We start from the raw sequence: 20,446 nt of genomic DNA on the forward strand, positions 1-20,446 counted from the left end.
TGTGTGTGTGTGTTTGTGAGTCCGGTCAAACCTCTGTTTCTCAAAACCGTTTTTCGTTGCATCTGATGCGTCTGTCGTTCACTTCTGTTCATTTGCACTGCTGCTTTCTACTTATGTTTTGTTTTTCCTGTTTTTGCTTAACGTTCTTTTACGCAACCTTATCGCCGACGAAGCGAACTAGTGTTTTTCGTTTAGTTTACATTTGCTGTGTACGTTTCCTTTCGTGGGGATTTTGATGCACTACTTTGTCTAACCGTTTCCATAACTCTCAGCCCGTGGTGTTTCGGTCTGTGTTTTTTTCAGCTACTTGAGTAGATTAGTAAGTATAATAGAATATGATTGTGAATATTTGTTGATATTACACAATGCTTTCTCATCAACTTTAACAGTGTGTGTTTGTCGCGTGGGTGTTTTTGTTAATTTAGTTTAGTGTGGTTTTGCATTAACTTTAAGGTCCATGCGCACGGCGTACTGGAAATATGCGTAGGGTATGCTGTACATTCCCAATTTGAACAGGCTATCCAAGGTAAGAATCTTTCGGCTTATGCAGAACTTGTGGTATATGTGTTATTCTCTCTTTTTAATATTGTATCATTGTATTGTTTGTTTTCGATTTCATCGGTAACGTAATGCGTTGCTATGTTGGTATAAGATTTTCTTCTTACTTTATCTAGCGTATCGTTCGTTTCGAGTGATGTTCAGTATAATGGACCTGTTGCATGCCTGTTTCGCGTTGCTGCTTTTTGTTTTGCTATTTTTTTCTATTTATATTTGTTTTGAAATTTACTTGGCTTTCTATAACAAGCGCATCAAAGTACGAGAGATAATATGTTGTTTCATTGTGTTTTTGTTGTTGTCATTTTATTCTCCTTGTTGTTTGTTCGGCATTTTGTTGTAACTCTTTCGCGCAATAACGCCGTGCAGTAACGCGAAGCAAACGAAAGAGCTCAAAATATGGGTTTGCCTTTATATATATATTTTTATTATATAGGTATATAAATGTTTACATCCGCTCTACTCATACGACGATAACAGTGATGAATGACCTTCGTGGGCGTTGGTGTGCGATTTTTTTACTATGAATCAGGAAAAAACAAGAACCATATTCTACCACCTTTCTTGTACAATCGTTTGTTCAGCGTTAGAGCATGTTGTTTCACTTAAGACTTGTTGTTTCAATAGAAAATATGTTTGCTGTTAACAAGTACGGGGTCATTATCGTCTTTCTCTTGGGGTGTTTTTTCCCCCTTATCAGATCAGATCTCTCAGAAAACTCAATAACTGGCTATACATATTTTGTATCCGTAGTCCAACGTTCGTTTTTAAGTCAAGTTGCTACCCAACCAGTTTGCGTATCGCAATCGATTTGTAGCTTAACCAAACCATTCGGACAGATTAGATGTTGGTTGTATATCTTTACTCTTGCCACGGTTTAACAACTCTTTTGTTTGCTTCACTAACAGGCGTGTGGCTTATCCTCTTTGTATTCATCTGTTTTCCTCTTTCTCTCTCTCTGTATTTCTCTCCGTCAGTAGATCGCCCTGGACACGTAGGTTTGTTTCGCTACCTCATGTTTGTTTCCTGCTAAAGTTTTGCTCTATGTTATTTGTGCATATCACATTGTTTTGTTTTTTTTTATTGTTTTTCGTACTTTTTTTTCTTTTGCTATAACAACATTAGACTAAAACTGAGAACTTCAACATCATTTTCGACCGTTTCCATGCATTTTTGTTTTCCTCGACCGATTACTTTAAACGATTTATGAAAATCCTGTTACGAAGGAGATTATTGATGGGCTTATGTGCAGTGCTTGAATGAATCTAGAAACAAAACCAAGGAGATACTATCAAATGTGGTACACACCGTTTGCAACCAATCATTCGACCATTCGTCTGTCGCCCCCAAAGATGAATTTTTTCTTACGTACCGAGTATATGTTAGTGAGAATATAAACCCGACAAGTCGCTACGGGCAAATTATACGCTGAGATACGACCGATCACAAAAGCAAAACCATAACTGTAGTATAAAATTAACATAAAATGCCATTGTTCGAGGAGCGTTAGAGTTTAGAGGCTTCCGATTTCTATTTGCAGCAGGAAACGGGACGCACAGTTTGATGCAACTGTTTATTAATGTTCGTTCTAGTATCGTTTAAGGTTTCTTTTGCCCCTCATATATGTTTTCTACCGTCTCTTTTCTTTACCCTTATCTCTAGGATAACGTTTAAACTGGCAGCAATATGAGAAATTAAATGAAGAAAACAGAAAATATATTTTGTTACACTTTCATCATTCCGAAGACTTTTCTGCTTATCTCTAGTTTCTACTAATCCCTATCTTCACCTCAGTAGCATTAAATTATTGAACATTGCATGTATTGATTTTGTTTGTAATAGTAATAGTAATAATAGTAGTAATAGTAGTCTGCGTTGAGTGTATATAGATATCGGTATATCTTCATATATACTTACGATTCTTATCTACTAAGTGTTGCTACCATTGTTGGTGGTGTTATCATATTCGTTCGATTGCTATCTTTTACTATCCCGTTTCTCCAGCGTTAACCTATGCAGCAGAGGATTGGTGTAGATCCACGACTCCCCTACACCCTTGAAGTACTGGCGAAGGTAAAGAAAAAAAGAAAAAATGCTCATTACAGCCTGCGTTCCGTCGTCGGTAGCTCAGAGTTCCCTTTGCTTACCTTCGTTTCCCATTCGCCGTACGTTTCCTTTCGCTCTTTGGCTTCCTCGCGTTGCTTCTGCTCCACCTGGAACTTTGCATTCGTTGCCTTTTCGATGTCGTTCATCCTGAAAATGGGTGCAAAACGCAAAAATGAAACCAACTGGCGATAAAGATTCACCATCCGAGATCCGAGCCACTCACTTCAAACCGGCCGTCACCTCACGCCACACCTTCCGTGACTCGTTATCGTTCTGTTCTGCGACCGGGCGCACCTTCTTCTTGTAGATCGGTATGCTGTTGACATCGACGAACGTTTCAAACTTGGAGGGTTTACTACCGTCGTTGAATTTGTACTCCATTAGGCCGCTCCATTCGCCGCTAATGCTTAGGAAAGACTTTTTATCATTCGGTCCGTAGATCTGTGCGTGGCGGGAAGAAAGAAGGAATGATTGAGAATTAGTAGTACTGTTTATAAAAAAAGAAAACAAAAACACATAGATGATCACAAACCTCGCCCTGTATTCGATTCTTTTTGCCACCGTAGAATGGTTTCGTGATGAAATCAATGTCCGCCCGGTAGCCCGTCTTCGGGCAGGTGATGGTTATCGTGCCACCGAGCTCGATCCAGGGTATCGTCAGAATGGACCTGTACCAAACAACAACCAAAAGCAAAGAGTTAGATTGGAGTCATCATCGCAATCGGCCAGTGGAGTTCCACCGATTGCACCTACCGTCCATAGCCGTTCGGAAAAGTGACGATATAGTCTTCGTTGAGATCGCAAAGCGTTACCGTGCCCTGGCCGATGTTGTGCACGCCTATCGAGAGCCCGAGAAATTTGGACTTGGTCCACACGTGCGCGGAAAAGCTGATCTTCTTATCGTAGTGCTCAGCATAGAACGCTGATACTGGTGGACAAAGAAAACGGTTGGTAAGGCAGGGGAGTGCTAATGAAAAGCGAGCGCAGTAGAGACTTACTGGGAGGATGGTGCGAGACCTGCTCGGCTATAAACGTAAGTTGGTCCTTGCGACACCATGGTATGGGTCCTTCTTTTACCTCGTCATTCTGTGACTCATCGCTGGTCTCTAAGAATGGGAAAGAACGTGGCGGAGGACAAACGCATGAGAACTTTTTACAATGAGCCTCCCAACTGGCCGCCCTGATCGACACCTACCGAACTCCGGAATATCCCAGTGGCACTGGAAGATCTCGCCCAGGATCGGATTGTACGGCTTCTTGGCGACGGAGCTCTTACGGCCGGCATGGTACGCGCTCAGGTACCACCGGACGACCTGTATCATGCGCTCGCGCGGCTCCTTCAGGTCCGCTATCCGCAGAAACAGGTCCGGATGGGCGAAGTAGTCGGCGTACATCTCCAGCAGCGAGCGCCGCTCGAGTATGAACGTCGGCAGCACGACCTTCGTCAGGTCCATGCCGATCTTGACCTGTGACAGCAGGTGCGTCACCACCGAGCCGTGCGACTCCATCGACAGGTCGTTGTCGGACTCGTCTTCGTATAAGGCATCGTAGTCGAGGCTGCCATCGGTGCGGATCGGGAGGGCACGCGAGTCGTACGACTTGCGGGGCAGCACACTGGAGGAGGCCACCCCCGGTACGATGGCACCGCCGCCGCCCGCCCCGATCGGCGATGTGGACGGTGAGCTGCTGCCGGCGCTGACGTCCTGCTTCTTGAGCGACGCCGCCACGCTGCTGCCGGTGCTATCCTCCGCCGACGCATAGTGTTCCTCGGTCGACAGACGGGCAGTGTGCTCGGAGAGGGTGCGCGTGTTGCTGGAACGGTAAGAGATGGCGCAAAAAGAGATGTTAAAACATTGTTCAATTGCGAACTTTTACCCAAACTTTTACTCCCAAATTCTTCTTCAATACTTAAAAATCTTTATGCAACTTCGAAGGCATCGGTAGTCTGTAGGTAATATAAAATTTTCTATGAAAAAGTTCTATGTTGTTTAATTTGCTTATCTCTGGACTCTTAAATTGAAGAAATTATACAATAGATGAAAAAAGCATCAATCTCACGTCGCTCAATGCTTTGGAACTTTCCATAAATATTGTAAAATATTTTCTTCTTTCATTCTAGTAAATGATTGATAATTTAGAACGTAAAGATTGATATTTTAGAACGCCGATAAATTGTGAAAAAATTGTGTGTTAAAGAATGATCGCTTAATCTGTCGTCTAGCGATCATATTTGATTCATTTATCAATCGATTATCCAAAAATAATCGATCGTATAATTCAGAAAAAACGATCGTTTCGCACTCAGGATAATCCCAAAGTCTCAAGTCAATGGAAATTTATGATCGTATAACCATCGTTCAATTTAAACGATGCAATTCTGATGATTGCATTAAGAATTACAATTTTTTTCAAACGCTGAATTATATAGAAAGTTTTTAAAATGTAAGAAATGTTTTTAAATTTTAAATATGTACGATTTAATGCTTTTTCGATCTTGTAGTATCCATTCAAAAACCTCCAGACAACTTTAGCACGTGAGTATCGCTTTACAAATAAAAATAAAGACGTATACCATTTAGTTGTTGTTCGCTAAATGCGGTACAATTGAAAATGAACGGCCAGAACTGACCCCGCACAAGGTACTGGAGCGCCGGTGGACAGATCGACAAGGCCTGGAATCCATTTTAACGATTATTATAAAAAAAGCTTTTTACTACATATTTACGTGTTGCCTGTTCTTATACTTTATTAAGTTTTTTTTTTTTTTGAAAGAACGGCCTGGCGGAGCTAAAATATACTTTGATTAAACGTAAATATTGCAACTTAAAAGCCATTTCATTAAACTTTACATACAAGCATTTCACCTCGCAGGGGAATAAACAATAATTTTAAACCATTCTCGAAAAAAAAAATAAAGTTCGCCTTTTTATGCAACCGGGAAAGGCGACCGATTGGACTGAAAATATACTCCCGACAACGTTTGCACGTCCTCTGGCAATCAATAATAATCCGGTCGCGTTTTATTCCGCTCACGTGAACCAAATAATTGACCGCCGAGAGGAGGCCGCGCTTGCATAAATCCCTCCCTTTTTCGCGATGACTCGGTCGGTTGGTGCAAAATCGGAGAAAAGCTGCGAAACATGTGCGAATCTACTGCAGCGATAGGAAAAACAACAAACCAAAGCAAAGCGGGGGGTTAAAAAACAAAACCTTTAGAGAAAATAAATAAATTCCGATCTGCAGTGCTTTCGAATCACAGCGATTTATATGCCTCCCCGCGTTCACAATATATATTATGGATGAAATATATCGAATGTACTAAACAAATACCGAAGGAAGAAGGCAAAATAAAAGTGGACTTCACTCGGGGTCGATTTGGGAATCGTGTCTGGGGCGAAAATACGCCACTGCCGGTCTCGGGGAAAGCCCGACTGGCAGCGGGTGAATAAATGGCCAACTTAACACACCGACCGTTACAAGTGCCTGCGGCGGTTTGGCGATTGAAATGGGCCAACAACGAAAGAATGGCAAAAATGAGGTCGGAAAGCAACCAACGTCGGAGAACGTGTAGCAAAAGGACGAACCGAATAAGCAAACCTTTTGACCCAACCCGGAAGGAAAATGGTCCGCTCGGGTGTACGTGTGCACCGAGTTTTTACCGCCAGCGTTTGCGTGGATACAAACGGCACTCGGTTGCCGTTTATGTTTTATTCTGCTTACATTATGCTACCTTCTCCTGCCCCAGCATGGTTATGGGACCCGATTTGCAACGAGAAAATCGATATCTTTTCCTCCGAGATTTGCATCTACGGCGCTTAACGACGACGACGACGAGGACGACGACGAGGACGACGACGACAGTTTGTTGGGTTGCGGTTGAGGATTTTCCGCGAGTTTTCCCGCAAGTCAACATACGAGAAAACCCTTTTTTTGCGGCATCAAACCCCAAACAAGGTAGGCAGAGGGTAGGGGAAAGGGACATAAATCATACAACATGAGGTCTGTCGGAAATGAAAAATGTCTCGCCATAATTTTATATTCAAGGATTATAAGATTTGAAAATAACGAAACGTCAGGGATGGTAATTAACACGGCATTTAAAGAAAAACTCCATGCAAAATTCAGAACACACATTTGAGAACAAAAACCGTTTATTATGCTGTGTCATGCTTGTCAAAACTGTGACCGTCAGCGGTTAAACAGTATGCTTTAAGAGAGCTGTATAAAATGAAGGGTTTTTTTTTTTAATTTTTCATCATGTCAAAGAGACTGTTAAATTTGGTTTATATTTTTCATTTTCTATTTCAAATAGATTACCCTGGTTCACTTTTGTTTTTCTTTATAAGTTTTTAAAAGCAATAGTTCTATGTGTATTTTTTTATTGAAACCAACATAAAAAATCCAGGTTTAATACGTTTGTTCCACTCCAAACGCCTGTTGAGAAAGCTCAACAGAATAATGTAGAAGTTTTTAATGAACAGGTACAATATAAAAGTAGCACGACAAAGTGTACAAAAGGAAAAATTATGTGTCTAAATCAGAACTTCAAAAGCATAATTAATTAAAAAAACGAAAATATATAAATTAACCGAAAACTAAAAACATGAATTCTACAAAATAATTCATTGCTGTGATGTATTTTTTTTCCTCACGTTTACGTTTACATTCTCAATGTCTTACGACAAGGGAAAATTCCTTCAAGCGAAGTAAAATTGTTGCAAAAACTAAAGCATTAAAATATGCTTAGACATGTCGCTTTGCAGATTGTTTTTGGAAGCGATAAATTTAACCATCAAACACCCCGGGGAAGATATCTGCTTTTCGAATAACGTCGAAAGAGAAATTCCCCTGAAGGCACCCGCCAAAATATGGATTAATAAAAAATAATAAAAAATTTGATGAAAATTACGTGGCATTTCCATCATTTCGATATGCTGCCCTTTTGCGAACGTAACGTTTTTCCGTTGCCCAGTTCGCTGGTGCCGTGCAAGTAAGAACACGGTTTAGAAATACTTTCCCCCCCCCACAGCAGAGCATGTTCCGAATTGGTAGCAAAGTGCCGTCCTATCGAGGGTTATAAAGTGAAACCAGAACAAAGTGAGAAAAAAACAGAATAAAAACGTTGAGAAGCATGCATGTGGTGCTTGCAAAAAGTGCCATAAAATGTTGCCATTACTTCGGAAAAGCGGCACCAACAGCAGAAGGTGGACGCTGCGTGGAAAAAGTAAACATTAATGGCGACGTGGCAACAAGCATGCCGAGTTGAGTAAAATCTCGTGCGTATATGCAGGGGGCGACGTACGGCCCATGTGTATAGTGCCGTGTCGTTGGTTTCACGTGTTGTTTCATAGGGTAGGGGCCGTAATATCTTAATCCGCGCCACGGAGCGCTCCCCAAAAATGCACCTCCAAGCTGGGGTGGAAATTTGGAGAGGGCGGTCCTTTAGGGTCGGGCGGTGTGGGGGGGACGAAAAATGATAGCAGATGTCGACTAAAAATATAGCTAAAAACACACACAGCTGACCGACCGACCGACCGCGACCGGTCCCCGCCTTTCGAGTTTTCCAACTAGCAACAGGAAGGCAGAGGTAAACAAGGAATATGAGAAGGTGTGTGTTGGGGGGTTTGGAGTGGATGTTTGGATCGTCTAGGACGCCTCCGGTCTCTTCGAAGTTCGTGGAAAAATCGTTCCATTTTCCTTTTCATTCGACAACAGCATCCCCGCACCCGGCGGGAGGTTTATTGTATGGGAAATATTGAATAGACCCTCCACTTGAGGCGGGGTCAAGAGAAGTGGCTCATGTGGAGAGACGAGTAAAGGTTTATGGCGTCATTTCGTCGTTGCCGTCGTCGTCGTCGTCATCGTACTCGTCGCCCATCTACTGCAGTGGACGCCGGGCCAAGTATAGATGGAAAAGTTGCAAGGGTTTTCGATAGCGCCCTACACAGAACACACACAAACGAGTGTGTGTGTGTGTGTTCGGCACAATGCACCACAGAGAGAGCGAGACAGGGACGCGGTCCTATGTAGACGACGATGTGTATTAACCCTGAAAGGCAGAATTTTGTTTTCAAATAGCATACCGTTCACGTTGGGCCATTTTATGGGCTTTAAGTTTAGGGATAAATAATCCATTACAGTGATAATCTATGCTACTATTTACGACCCAAAAACTATAAGGATGGACCAACACACTCGTGAAAATGTGATACATTTTGTATGGAAAATGCTGGATTTTTGTGTTTAAAAATCTGAAACAAAATTTAAAAATAAGTTGAAAAATTGATAAAAACAGTTTAACTAACATATTTTAAATTTTTTAAAATGTGTTTTAGTTCAAATTTTCAAAATAAATTTGCGATAAAAATAAAATAAAAAAAAATAAATAAAAGAAATACGTTACAAACGGGTAAAAATTTTTGTTATTGTTTGTGTTGATGTTGATTAGTATCGATAACAAAAGGCCAAGTAATATGAAAATTATTTTAATACTAGGTTTAATGATTTAAAAACAATGAAACTAAACTACAACATAAAAATGTCTTCCTTTTATATCATGTGTGTAATGACTAGCTCGTACGAAAATAGTATAAACTATGCAAAAAGATTTGCACAATTCACCATATCGTTTTCAAAAACACTTGTAGAGCAACTACGTAAGAGAGTCGTTCATTTAATTAACTTTTTTATAAACGTCATGGTAAAGTATTGTTTACAAAACAATGTACGCATTTGTCTTGCTTCAAAAAAGTGCTTTAACATTGTGTTCCTTGAAGGGTTTAGGACGTCCTTCGGGGGATAAATTGTACGGTTCTTTCCTATTATTTCGTGACCAAACTTTTCTGAGTGCGTTTTTGGCAGACGGAAAGGCCGGATCGTAAAACCTTCTAGAAGCCAACCCGCGGCCATTCCAATATACCGTTGGTGTGGTGTGGGCGGAAAAACTTTGCCATTCGCTTACGGAATCGGAAAACCCTCCCCCCGGCGCACCAGTGGCACTTGTTTGGGATTAGAATTTACAATCGATGACATTTTTGGTCTCTGTCGTAAGTTTTGAATTTATTTTTAGTTCGCCGGTCGCCTCTCCGGCTGCGTTGGTGAGCTTTTGGATGGAATTAATTTTCCCGCCCAAAGAACGCCACCCGTTCCGTCCGTTGGTTGTCGGCGAATGCGGGCTGAAATCATACGGAATTTTTCGAAACAGTGATACGTAAGCGGAACCTATTTACCTATCGACCGTCACGGAGCTGGCGCGGCGGAAGGAAAATCGCTCCGCCAGTGATTTGAACATGGTTTTTCCTTTTTTGTTTTCTACTTCCGGGTAAGTTCGTTCAGCAAGCTTTCGGGCAAGAAAATCCTCCCGGCGCGCGCGATGATTGCGGGAAAAGTGTAAGCTCCGTGCAAGAAAAAGGTTCCGAATCAAAAGCAACGAACGATCACTTCCGCAACGAAATCGTTTTCCCTTTTTTCTCTAGGCACACACACGCACGCACACAAAAACATGTACACGGAGGGCTGCCAACTTCCGTTCTCTATCGTATTGCTTTTCACGGATCACATTTTTCGTATTCTTTGGTCGGTTCGTAACGATCACACTGTGGCGTTCCCTCTGCGGTGATGTTGACTCCTGCGTACTTTATTATCGTCATCATCATCAGCATCATCATCATCGCCGTGGTCGCCGCCTTCGTCGTTTTTTGGCAATCTGATAGGAGGGCTCCATTTTCCGCTGGGTGGATGTGAAAGTGTCCCGCTGCCGCTGCTTGGCCGTGTGCGTCGTCCACAGGCCAGAACCAGCAAGTTGGTAAATTTTTAAGTAGTTTCTAATGACTTTGAGCCGTGAGTGTATTCGTCTGTGGGCTTCGCTGGGAAGCTGACTTTGCTTCCCTTTCCCCTTCGATTCTTTCCGCGTTTGTTTTTCTTTTATTTTCTTTTACAACACGACCATTTCCAAAATCACTCTAACAAAAGGGAAAACACACTCACAGAAGATATCACAGGACTGGACCAGACATTGGTGCGATGTAAGGAAGGCAGGAAAAACTGTTAAACCACTTGCACTGGTAGACCGTCACACCGTCTTGTTTCCAGGACCATACACTACAGAGGCGAGCGACGGGTTGGAAAACTGTGACAAAGAAAAGCCAAAAACTAAAGCAACTTCAAGAATCGTGCCCGTCTATCTGCTGCTAATCGTCCAATCGATAACCCGACGCACGAAGCGAAACGCTCAATGTAACGAACTAGAGCATATCCTCCGTTTGGTCGCTTATGTTATGCACATACGGTTTTCCCAAACGAAGCCCCCCACTGATGATGGTGGTGGTGGTGGTAAAGTGGGATCATCATCACCATAGCAAGAAACGAGAACGTTCACTACTTTTTCTTCGCCCGAAGGGGAATGGTATTTTCACGCAAGGCAAATGATTTGTAGGTTCTAGAATGTGACGCATAACGCTCGCTTGTCCTACAGCGTGGTGATGTAGCTTCATCGGAAAGCAAATAGTAAAAGAATATGCATGAAAATCTTCCTCAACTGCCTCTGGTTTGCGAAGCGGAAAACTTTCACTCCGTGCAGATATTATGGTTTTAAATCCCAGCACACCACCACCATGTGTTTTGCACACCAGAGACAAACATGCGCTTTCCTCCGTTTAAAAAGACTGCGAACAGAAAGAGTAGGCCGTTGTATTTATTTTCACCACAATGTTGACAGTTAAAGAAGCAACAACACATGAGTGACACTTCATCGGTGCCTCTTTTCATTAGTGGAGGTTGCGCTTCGTTGGTTGGTATTTTTTCGTTTTTTAAACACACGGCAACTTTAATGACTCGCGATTTTCGAGCAGCTCGGGTACCGATCGACCGTAGGGCAGTGTGTTTTTGGCCTCCGCGGGAAGAACCCTTTCGTTCCGGATTGCACGAACCGCACGAGTACACGCAAAAACCGACCAGAACACAGGCGCAGATAATGGAAGACATAGATTGCAGTGAGCTATGGGGACCACAGAGAACCGTCGTGTCGGCGGCAACCCGTACTGTGGAGACGGGAGGTCCGAGATGGTGTCGTCGTCGGGTGTCGCCGGAAGCGCACGGGACACGGGCCCGTAGGGAAGCCAGCAGTGCCGAGTGCAGGCCAATAACAGCCAAACACACACTCCGTGGGCCGATCTCGTCCGACGGCCGGCGGGCAGTATACTGACGCCACTAGGTTCGTGGCGTGTGGTCCGCATGGCATTCCCAAGAATTCTCGGATGCGCGAACAGCGCTGTGCACGTCACGCGAACGCCACCAAACGGCCTCGCGCTCTCGCCATTGCATCGTCACACTCTCGTGGTGTCTCTCGGTTTTACGCCACATCAACTGATGTCCTCTCTTTGTTTCCGCTCTTAGAACGCAGATCGGTCAAAGAGTCGTATGGCCACGGACGGCCACGATTTGCCGCAGTTTACGAGGTTTCGGGTCGCGATAATATTATTCCTTTCCTTTCAGCCCTTTCTGTACGCCGAATAATCTGCGTTCGCCAATGTTGCAACCAGCGGCCCCCCCTTCATACACGCTCTCGTAGTTTTGCCGATTTCCTACGATAGAAATCTGTACCCAACTTCCCGACACACACAGAGCAGCAGAACGCTCCCCAGAGAACTCTGATGCATCAAATAATAAAATAAAATAAACGAAAGTGGCATGGCCAACGGGAAGGTCCCCACTGCTGGCGGAACGGGGGATTTGAGGGGAGCCAAAGCACGTCGTTGAATAATTTATTCCTAACGAGAGCATTGCGGCGCGTTGGCATCCACATAGGCACATAGTTTCGATGTGACTCTGCTTTGCCCCGCGCCAGAAGCATTGCTTGATTTGGTTGATTCCGTAAATTGGCCGTGCACCTTTCTCTCGGTTGCATGCTGCCGAAAGATTCACTTTTGACAGCCACCCTGACCTTCGGGGGTAAGCTCGGGCAGCGCCAGTGCTGCACGCTACAGCAACGATGGTTTCTAATAGCACAAGGCATTTTAATTTGATACACGCTGGTGCAATGTTGCAGATTGTGACATGAAGGTGAAATATGATAGTAAGCTGATGCAAAGTATTAGTTCAATAAAATTCGAATCTGATCAGTATTCAAAAATGTTGTTACACTACAAATAAGTCATGAATAAATACCCATTAAGTTAATCCAAATTGTGTCAGACTCAAGAACACATTTTTCTAAATGATTAATTTAAAAAAAATATTGCATGTGACGCATGTTAAAAATATTTTCCAAAACAAAAAAACTAATGGCTGAATAAACCAAATGTGAGTTATCCATTCGAGAGTCCGTGTTCGTTTACATGGTGTCGAATATATTCTCGTACAAATTCAAGCATCAGTTATTTTAATAACTGGCATTGAACTGCGCCAAAGCGGAAATGTAACTAAACACATTATCATCTTTCCTCTACTTTTATCTATTTAGGTCTTTTAGGGCATGCTGTAAAACCCACTATAGAAAATTAAACTTTGAGTTTTCAGTTTTGTGATGAAAACAAGTGGAATTTTTGACCATTTTATACCCCCTAAGCCATAGAGACACGGGATTTTGGAAACATGGAATTTTTCTGTTAATATACGGAAAATCCTTCGACCTATAAGACCACAATATGTCATTTTGAACAGTGTGGGATTGCTATAGGAGAAATAACTTGCATCGGAAACGACGAACTCTCTGCCAACGTGCCGCGGGAACGTTTCTTCATCTCCTTCCGGAATTCTTTAATATTTTTTTAAAAATATGTAGAAAGCGCATGAACTGTGGCACTACGGCTCGATGAAAAAAGTGTATGAGAAAATACTTTTTTGAATCATTGAGTTCGCGACTGTCTAAAATTGTTAGTAAAAACAATCAGCACACTCTTTCATTCGTAAACCACTATATACCGTAAAATCCATAAAGGCATCAATGGCAATTTTAAGCTCAAACATAATTCAAAACACCAATCAAGGGCCGATCAATAAAGTCGGGTGATGATCATAGCACACAGGAAAAAACCAAACAAACAAATACAAATCAAGGATACGACACTATTTCCCAAGCGGCAAATGAAATTATTTCCGTAATTGAGTTGCCATTAGGGGTGAGATGATTTCGTGAGTCGGGCTGAAGAAGTGAGGCTGAGGAAAGAACATCACTGGTGAGTGCAATCCTTTCTATTCGACACCGTACTGTGAATCAATGAGGCCTAATTAGGGCGAATGAATGTGCGATAATTATTTATCAGAAACCGATACTGGGCATTGTTCATCGATTGGTATGAAAACGGTACGATTATCAGCATTAAATGGGCCATAAAATAGCGTCAAGAGTTCTTCACAATTTTCATTTCTTTGTGTCTGCATATCCCTCAATATGAAGCGGTGCACTAACTGAAACTTAAATCAAAGTTGTAATTTAAAGAATAAAATGTTTTATAATGGCAGTTGGTTGGTGGAAACGCAAAATAAAAAAACTTTACAGCTATATCGAGCATGTGCATTTTAATCCACAGCGAAGTGGATTACTCATTTCATAATTTAACATCTTCATAATTAAACAGCAGCTGGCTGCGAGCCAGCAATGCGCCAACGCCAACCCACGAGCAAAACGGGAAGGTGGTACCCGATGTCCAGTCATAGTACTTTCCCACAAAAGCTAGCCAGTTGTTGGTGATGCCGCGTGAAACAAACACCCTGTTATAACTCACTCTCGGTAGGGAAAAGTTTAATAACTTATTCCACCAGTGGGTGGAAACTCCGAAAATCCAAAGCCAACTTCCGCTCGGCGTTTCATACCGGTTCCGTAGCACGCTGGATGGGCGCACGTGGCATGGACTTTCGGGCTTCCATTGCATCAATGCTGGAACTGTCAACAATTGACAACCAGTGCGGCGAAAGCACGTGCTAACGGAACTTCCGCATCGTGTGGCGCAATATGACCTTTTGGGAAAATTCAACGCTGGTGGGAAAGTTTATTGTTTAGAGAAACCGTTGAAGTTAAAACATAAAACCAAACGTTCAGGAGCATTTTGTGTTCAAACCACAGATGTCTAGCGTGCTGGAAGGGGATAGAGAAAGTTTCCGAAATCCTACATTGTACATTTCCCCCCGCTAGGCTACGAGTACATGATCACTTCCGAGACGATTTCCTTAGGATGCAACTAGATATACAGACTTACCTGGTCGGTGTGTTTAATTGACTAGACGAGAACGGGTCATCGTTGGCGTCGAAAAAGTCGTCCTCGCCCTCCGAGCTCGAGTAGGACGTTTCCGGCACTGTGGAGAAGGTATGGATCGGTTCGGTTATCATGACGATGCTCGGCCGCCCCCTGCGCCGTCGCCGCCGCCGTCGGTTGCGCTTTGCCGTCAGTAGTGCATGCCTCGCCAGTACCAACAGTAACACCAAGACCAGCGCCGCCAAGCTGCCGCACAGCAGAACACATACGCACTCCAACGCTTCACCGCTCGTCCTGCGAGCGGATCCAAACGAAGGTCAGCTCTAAACTACGCACCTACTCTGCGAAGTCACACTTGTTTACGGAATGTTAGTACGATACAGCCGGATAGCGTGCGTCCCTAAGGAGTGTCTTCTGGCGTGAGAATCCGATGGTTACCTGAGATAACGCCACGTCGTACAAAAATGCGTTGTCTAGTGGATCTAATAGCTACGGCTACAAGTCGAGTATCGTTTGGTCGACGGTGCTGTGCGTGTAATGCTATCATTTACTATGCACCGAAAGTTCCGATGTCAAAAAAGAAAACAAGAATCTTTCGCACAAATTCTACACCACACGACACTACTTTTGACGTTTGATTTCAAACACGAATTTTCCCCCGCGACCGTGCAAGGATATCTTCTTGCTTTGCCTCAGTGCGCCACTAGGATACCGCACTCGCACCACGAGAGACAGGCAGGACGTTCTCTCGGTAAATCGGACCACCAGGCACGCAGCATCCTCTACTTCTTCATCAAACTCTCGTGCCAAGGATAACACGGTGAAACCTCAGTAAACTCTCTCGTTCTCTTCTTTGTCCAAAAATGGATACTGGTTCGCGTGATCGTTAGGCCAGCTCCGGTTCCTTTCCAGCTAAGCTACTAGGTTTGTACTAATCATCCCGTGCGAACCGCGCTCTCCATCGACAGCTGCAACACTACACACTACAACTACTAAAACGGCACAACTAAGTTATCGCAATCCAAACACTGCCAAACGGTTTCCCTTTCAACGGTTCGTCGTAAAAAAGGCTCTCCTGCTGTGCTGCCCCGTGCCGAGGTGTCCGCACGCGCCGGAACAGGATACAATACTACCGCTGGCCCATTAATTGGCGGTCGCTGTAAACCCCCCGAACGTTGCGGCAGAGACCCGTTTTGGCAAGCAGTGGGAGCATACGAGAGCCCGCGGCGTTCGGTGATCGGGGAACCGTCCACTCTCTGCTCACCGCCACATCCCTCACGGTGCAAGGGATTCCCTTTCTTTTGCCGTTGGTTTTGTTTTTGCGCTCATTCGCCTCACATGCCGTGTCCTTTCCCCTCAAACACATACGAGGACACTAACAGGACCTCACAAGTTCAATTGGAGTTTTTCTCACCACCATCCGCTGTGTGTGTGTGTGTGTGTTTCTCTCTGTTTCTCTCTACGTCCACGTCCTGTCAGATGTCTGTGTCTGTCCTTTTCTGTTTACGTACAGTGTGCGCTGCAGTAAAATAAATCGATAACCACGTGATTTCTGTGAACTTACGCACTACTCCTCCCACCTGCATGGCGCCAAGTGCGAGCAGAACAGAGCATGATCGCGAGAGAGCAAAAGGGGGAGCCATTAGCCGGAGAGTGCTGGAAGCCACCGCTACAGAGAGATGCAAATATATTTGAGAGCGGTTGGGAAAATGGGGAAAAACGGTGGAAAACCTCCGTTTTCGGCACCAGTCGGTATATAGCGGCACAAGGTTCCGGCTCGGTTCGGTGGATTTTTCCGGACATTTCCAGCACAGCACCATTGCTAGGCTTAGCCGGGCCGCGGGCAGGTCGTGCATATGGATTCACCGGCCACCGACTAAAAAGTAGCAGGAAGATAAAAAAAACCCCTAATAACAATCTACACCTCCTCCCCCGGTCCCCCCATTACTCGCATTGCGGTGCTTTGTTGTTGGGTTGAAGGTGTCTAAACACTTTTCCAACTGATGTTCAATCGTATAACCGGAAAATTTGCCCCGCCGTAAGTGTGCCTTAGTGTGGTTGTATTTGTGAGTGTGTGTGTGGGTGCTACGGAAGGATTGAAGTGGAAGAGCAATTCCCCCGTCCCGGGCCCGGGGCCGGTTCTTGATGATGGACGTTCGTGTAAAAAAGTGATTATTGTTTCCGAAATGCAAAAATTCAGCCGCATTGTATGGCATGCTGCGGTTCTGTCGCTACCTAGGATACCAAAAATATGCGGCATAAATTGGTCTTACTTGTCGGTGAACTATCGTGCAAGATTGCGCAACTAAGAAGGGATCCTAGTTGCCCGCAAAATGGTCAAATGGAACCGGTTGGGTTCTTTTTTTTATTATATGTGCGTGCCGTGTTGCAGAGGCCTTTAGGAGCGCGTGTGCTCGACCGCCCTTGGTTCATCAGCAAGAGGCAAAATATTTTTGCTGTTGCAGCAAGAGTTGTTATGTGTCGCCAAAATATGTACAAGGCGTCGCGTCGCAACGTCGAATGTGCGGCAAAGATGGCCGCTAAAATATTTATATGCATTTAAATAGCGTGTAGGAAAGTTGGAACTAACCCCCTACCAAATGCAAGGTACCTGGGCCGCAAAAGGTAATAAACTGGTTTTTGAGCGTGGCAAGTGGAAAACTGTGCCACTGTTATCTGCAACCCTCCGTTTGCGATTGATTGCAACATCATGCAGACACATGCGCCCTCTATTCAATTAACGCAACAGCTGTTCAGTTCTTACAGCATACTACTCTGACCGTTTCGCACCACCGCTGATAGTCTCATGAAACCATTCAACACCGAGAACTCTTAATTGAAACACTCACATCCAGTGACTAGCGGCATCCCACAGTCACTGGCGGATGTTCTCCTAACGGATAGCATTCAGGTGACGGCTGGCGGTAGCTGTGGAGGCACAGTTTTTGTCTCGGCCATCGCGCACTACTGAAGACAAACGGTAAACCAACCCTCGCTATACATACCGCTAATGGAAGCGTGTGGAATGGTGGCCCGCCGGACACTTTCACGACACTCGTCGGCTACTTCAATGTCGGTGGCCAGCGATGAGGACAGCAAAACGGGTACAAGCCCTGGTCGTGGGCGAAAAGAAAGAATGTTATAGAAGATAATCATCGGATACGTCAAACTGTTGGTCCTGGTGGCGGAATGAAGCTACCTACCGGAGTCGCTCGTTTCCGTCTCCGTCTCCGACTTGCTCGATATGGGACCTTGGTAGATTCCGTTGATTGGATTTGCCGTGTTCTAGACAATCGAGGAAGCGAATGCATGTTTTTAGTAAATAAATCTTTCCCGAAAAATAATTGCACACCAAAACGGGTTAATGTCCGCGGATCGATAGAGCTTACCTTCGCTATTTGCAGCAACACTATCGAATGTTTTATGTTGTCCAGCAGGGCCTATGGTAGAAGGAGTAGTAGGAACAGAAATAAGGTTTGCAAATTGCCTCAAACACACGTGCTTGTCCGTTCCGTTCGTAACTTACATTCACGTGGTCGTTGATGGTTTTCAGCTGACCGGCTTCCTCCGTGTCGCCGAGCGTTTCCAGTCTTGCCTCCAGTTTCTGTTCGGGTGCGAAAACACACTATGTATATAGCTCCGACACATCCTTCCGTTCTTCTACCTACCGTTGTTTGCTCAATCATCAGCTGCAGGAAAGCGTCCGCCTCCGTTACCTTCCGATCGAACTGGACCAGATTGGCCGACCGGCGGGCGCTTGAACCGGGCGTTCCACCGCCACCCGCCATCCCACCGGGACCAACGGCCATCCCCGGTCCAACTCCGCCACCGCCAATACCACCGCTCAGTGCACTCGAGGCCCCACTGTTGCCGCCGTTGTTGTACTGCTGGTCCCAAAGGGCCCGGCTTCGGTTGGCGTGGCGCAGAATCGTGTCCTCCAGCCGGCGTACCCACTTTTCGCGCTCGTCCGCATCACGCGCCTGTGATGGTGGTGGATCGATTCCGAAGCCGGTACATTATTGTTGTTGTCGTGCCGACCGAACGTTGTTGTGTGTCGCCCGACGAACGGCGAAGAGTAATGAGAAATACGTACGTTTAATGACGCGTGAGAAAACGTGCCAGAAACCGAAAATGCCAATGGCACACGCGAGCGATAAGCAAGTGGAACACACTCCTACCTGAAAGTGAAACGTCTTGTGATCGACAGTGATCGTGAATGTGTTCACGTCCTGGTCATCGATACCGATGATGGCGCCCTTCAGTCGAACGCAGCCCCGCCGGACGCCCTTCATCATTTTTTCCTTGGACTGTAACGACGGAAAGAAAGGGAGAAAAATTCTGTAATGCTTCAGATGACAAGTGGTGTTTTCCTACATCAAAATTGCAAAAGGATGTGATTTTAAACTGCTTCACTTATTTATGAACGTGTACAGCACAGCGTAAAGTCGTATTTAATGCAACACTTGTGCTGGTTGTGAACTAGACCTTGTTTCTTATCCACAGGGCATATCAATACCAAACTGTGGAAAAAGATCACAAATTTGTTAAATACTTTGACTTTTTATGTACAATCACTTTTGATAAAATTTGGTTACAACATGAATTAAACCAACGGTTTTCGAAAATTAAGCAAAGATCAAGCTTCCCAAGGAATTAATTTTTGTAATAATTAATGTTGATGTGTTGCATTTTTATTTATTCATGGGGTAACACAATTTTTAGATCATGACAGCTGGCTATAGCAATATTAAATTGATTTGTTTTGTACTACGAATTGACGTCGAAGAATACGCAATAATATGTTGCGCTCTGTTTGATTATGATTAACGATTTGGTTGATCAAATTTATTAATATTTAATTGTTGGACGAAAGTAACATTCTTTTGATACTTAAGCAAAAGCAGCACTATCAAATGCTACACTAATTACTTATTAAAACGTAACGCACGAAAAAAAAAACAGGTACGGCGGAAACCACGAATGGTACAGGTTCGGCTGGGATTAAGAAGGTTTCCGAAGGTTTCCGAAGGTCGATCACATCGTTCTCGTTTCAGTTTTCGGTTTTTGTTTTGCAAACCGTGCAATCGGCATGGTAATTAAATGCAGTACAATAAAAACCCCGACGACGAGCGAAGAACCGGCCGAAAATCAGCGAGTCCCTACAGTTTGCTCTTCACTATCGCCGTACCATCTAATTGGAAGGGACGCGTACGGTATATAATGCGTACGCACTAGCAAGACTAATTAGAAAGAAGGGCAAATATCCTACGTCAGCCCGAGCCGGGCCGGTTTGCGACGACGGGGCTGAAATATTCATGGAGACCATTTTCGGTGATCTCTTGCGGAGTGTGATGGTGGAAATGGAGGTACAGCAAAGTCGTTCCTTTTTTATTTCTGCACGTGCAGTGAGCTTGTTGATCATCGTTAATGTATGGCGACCGGCGTCAAACACTCTTAGGTTACTGGCAGTAATTAGCCATAGTTTATGATTTTCGGGGGCGCTCCGGAATATTGACGGAAATAATGTTCAATGCTGCCGAACATCATTGCCACTTTGGGCGAGCGCTTCTCAATCGATACCGTCCGTTTCGTTA

General features: G+C 44.3%; 1 protein-coding gene across 1 annotated transcript in view; it reads right to left on the reverse strand.

The window, feature by feature from the left end:
- Nucleotides 1–1,919: 1,919 nt before the first annotated feature.
- Nucleotides 1,920–20,446, reverse strand: part of LOC131294490 (oxysterol-binding protein-related protein 9) — a 49,807-nt gene continuing 31,280 nt past the window's right edge. Inside the window, exons 2-15 of the mRNA XM_058322540.1 lie at nt 19,031–19,159; nt 18,521–18,832; nt 18,379–18,456; nt 18,242–18,292; nt 18,056–18,137; nt 17,858–17,965; nt 14,856–14,952; nt 3,857–4,473; nt 3,660–3,767; nt 3,415–3,589; nt 3,194–3,329; nt 2,885–3,102; nt 2,703–2,808; nt 1,920–2,619 (exon numbers count right to left, since the gene is read on the reverse strand). Of these exons, the coding sequence (XP_058178523.1) occupies nt 2,533–2,619; nt 2,703–2,808; nt 2,885–3,102; nt 3,194–3,329; nt 3,415–3,589; nt 3,660–3,767; nt 3,857–4,473; nt 14,856–14,952; nt 17,858–17,965; nt 18,056–18,137; nt 18,242–18,292; nt 18,379–18,456; nt 18,521–18,832; nt 19,031–19,159 (2,304 nt within the window). The 3' untranslated portion in view covers nt 1,920–2,532. The remainder of the gene's footprint in view (nt 2,620–2,702; nt 2,809–2,884; nt 3,103–3,193; nt 3,330–3,414; nt 3,590–3,659; nt 3,768–3,856; nt 4,474–14,855; nt 14,953–17,857; nt 17,966–18,055; nt 18,138–18,241; nt 18,293–18,378; nt 18,457–18,520; nt 18,833–19,030; nt 19,160–20,446) is intronic.

The sequence above is a fragment of the Anopheles ziemanni genome, chromosome 2 (genome assembly GCF_943734765.1).
Source record: "Anopheles ziemanni chromosome 2, idAnoZiCoDA_A2_x.2, whole genome shotgun sequence".
NCBI lineage: Eukaryota > Metazoa > Arthropoda > Insecta > Diptera > Culicidae > Anopheles > Anopheles ziemanni.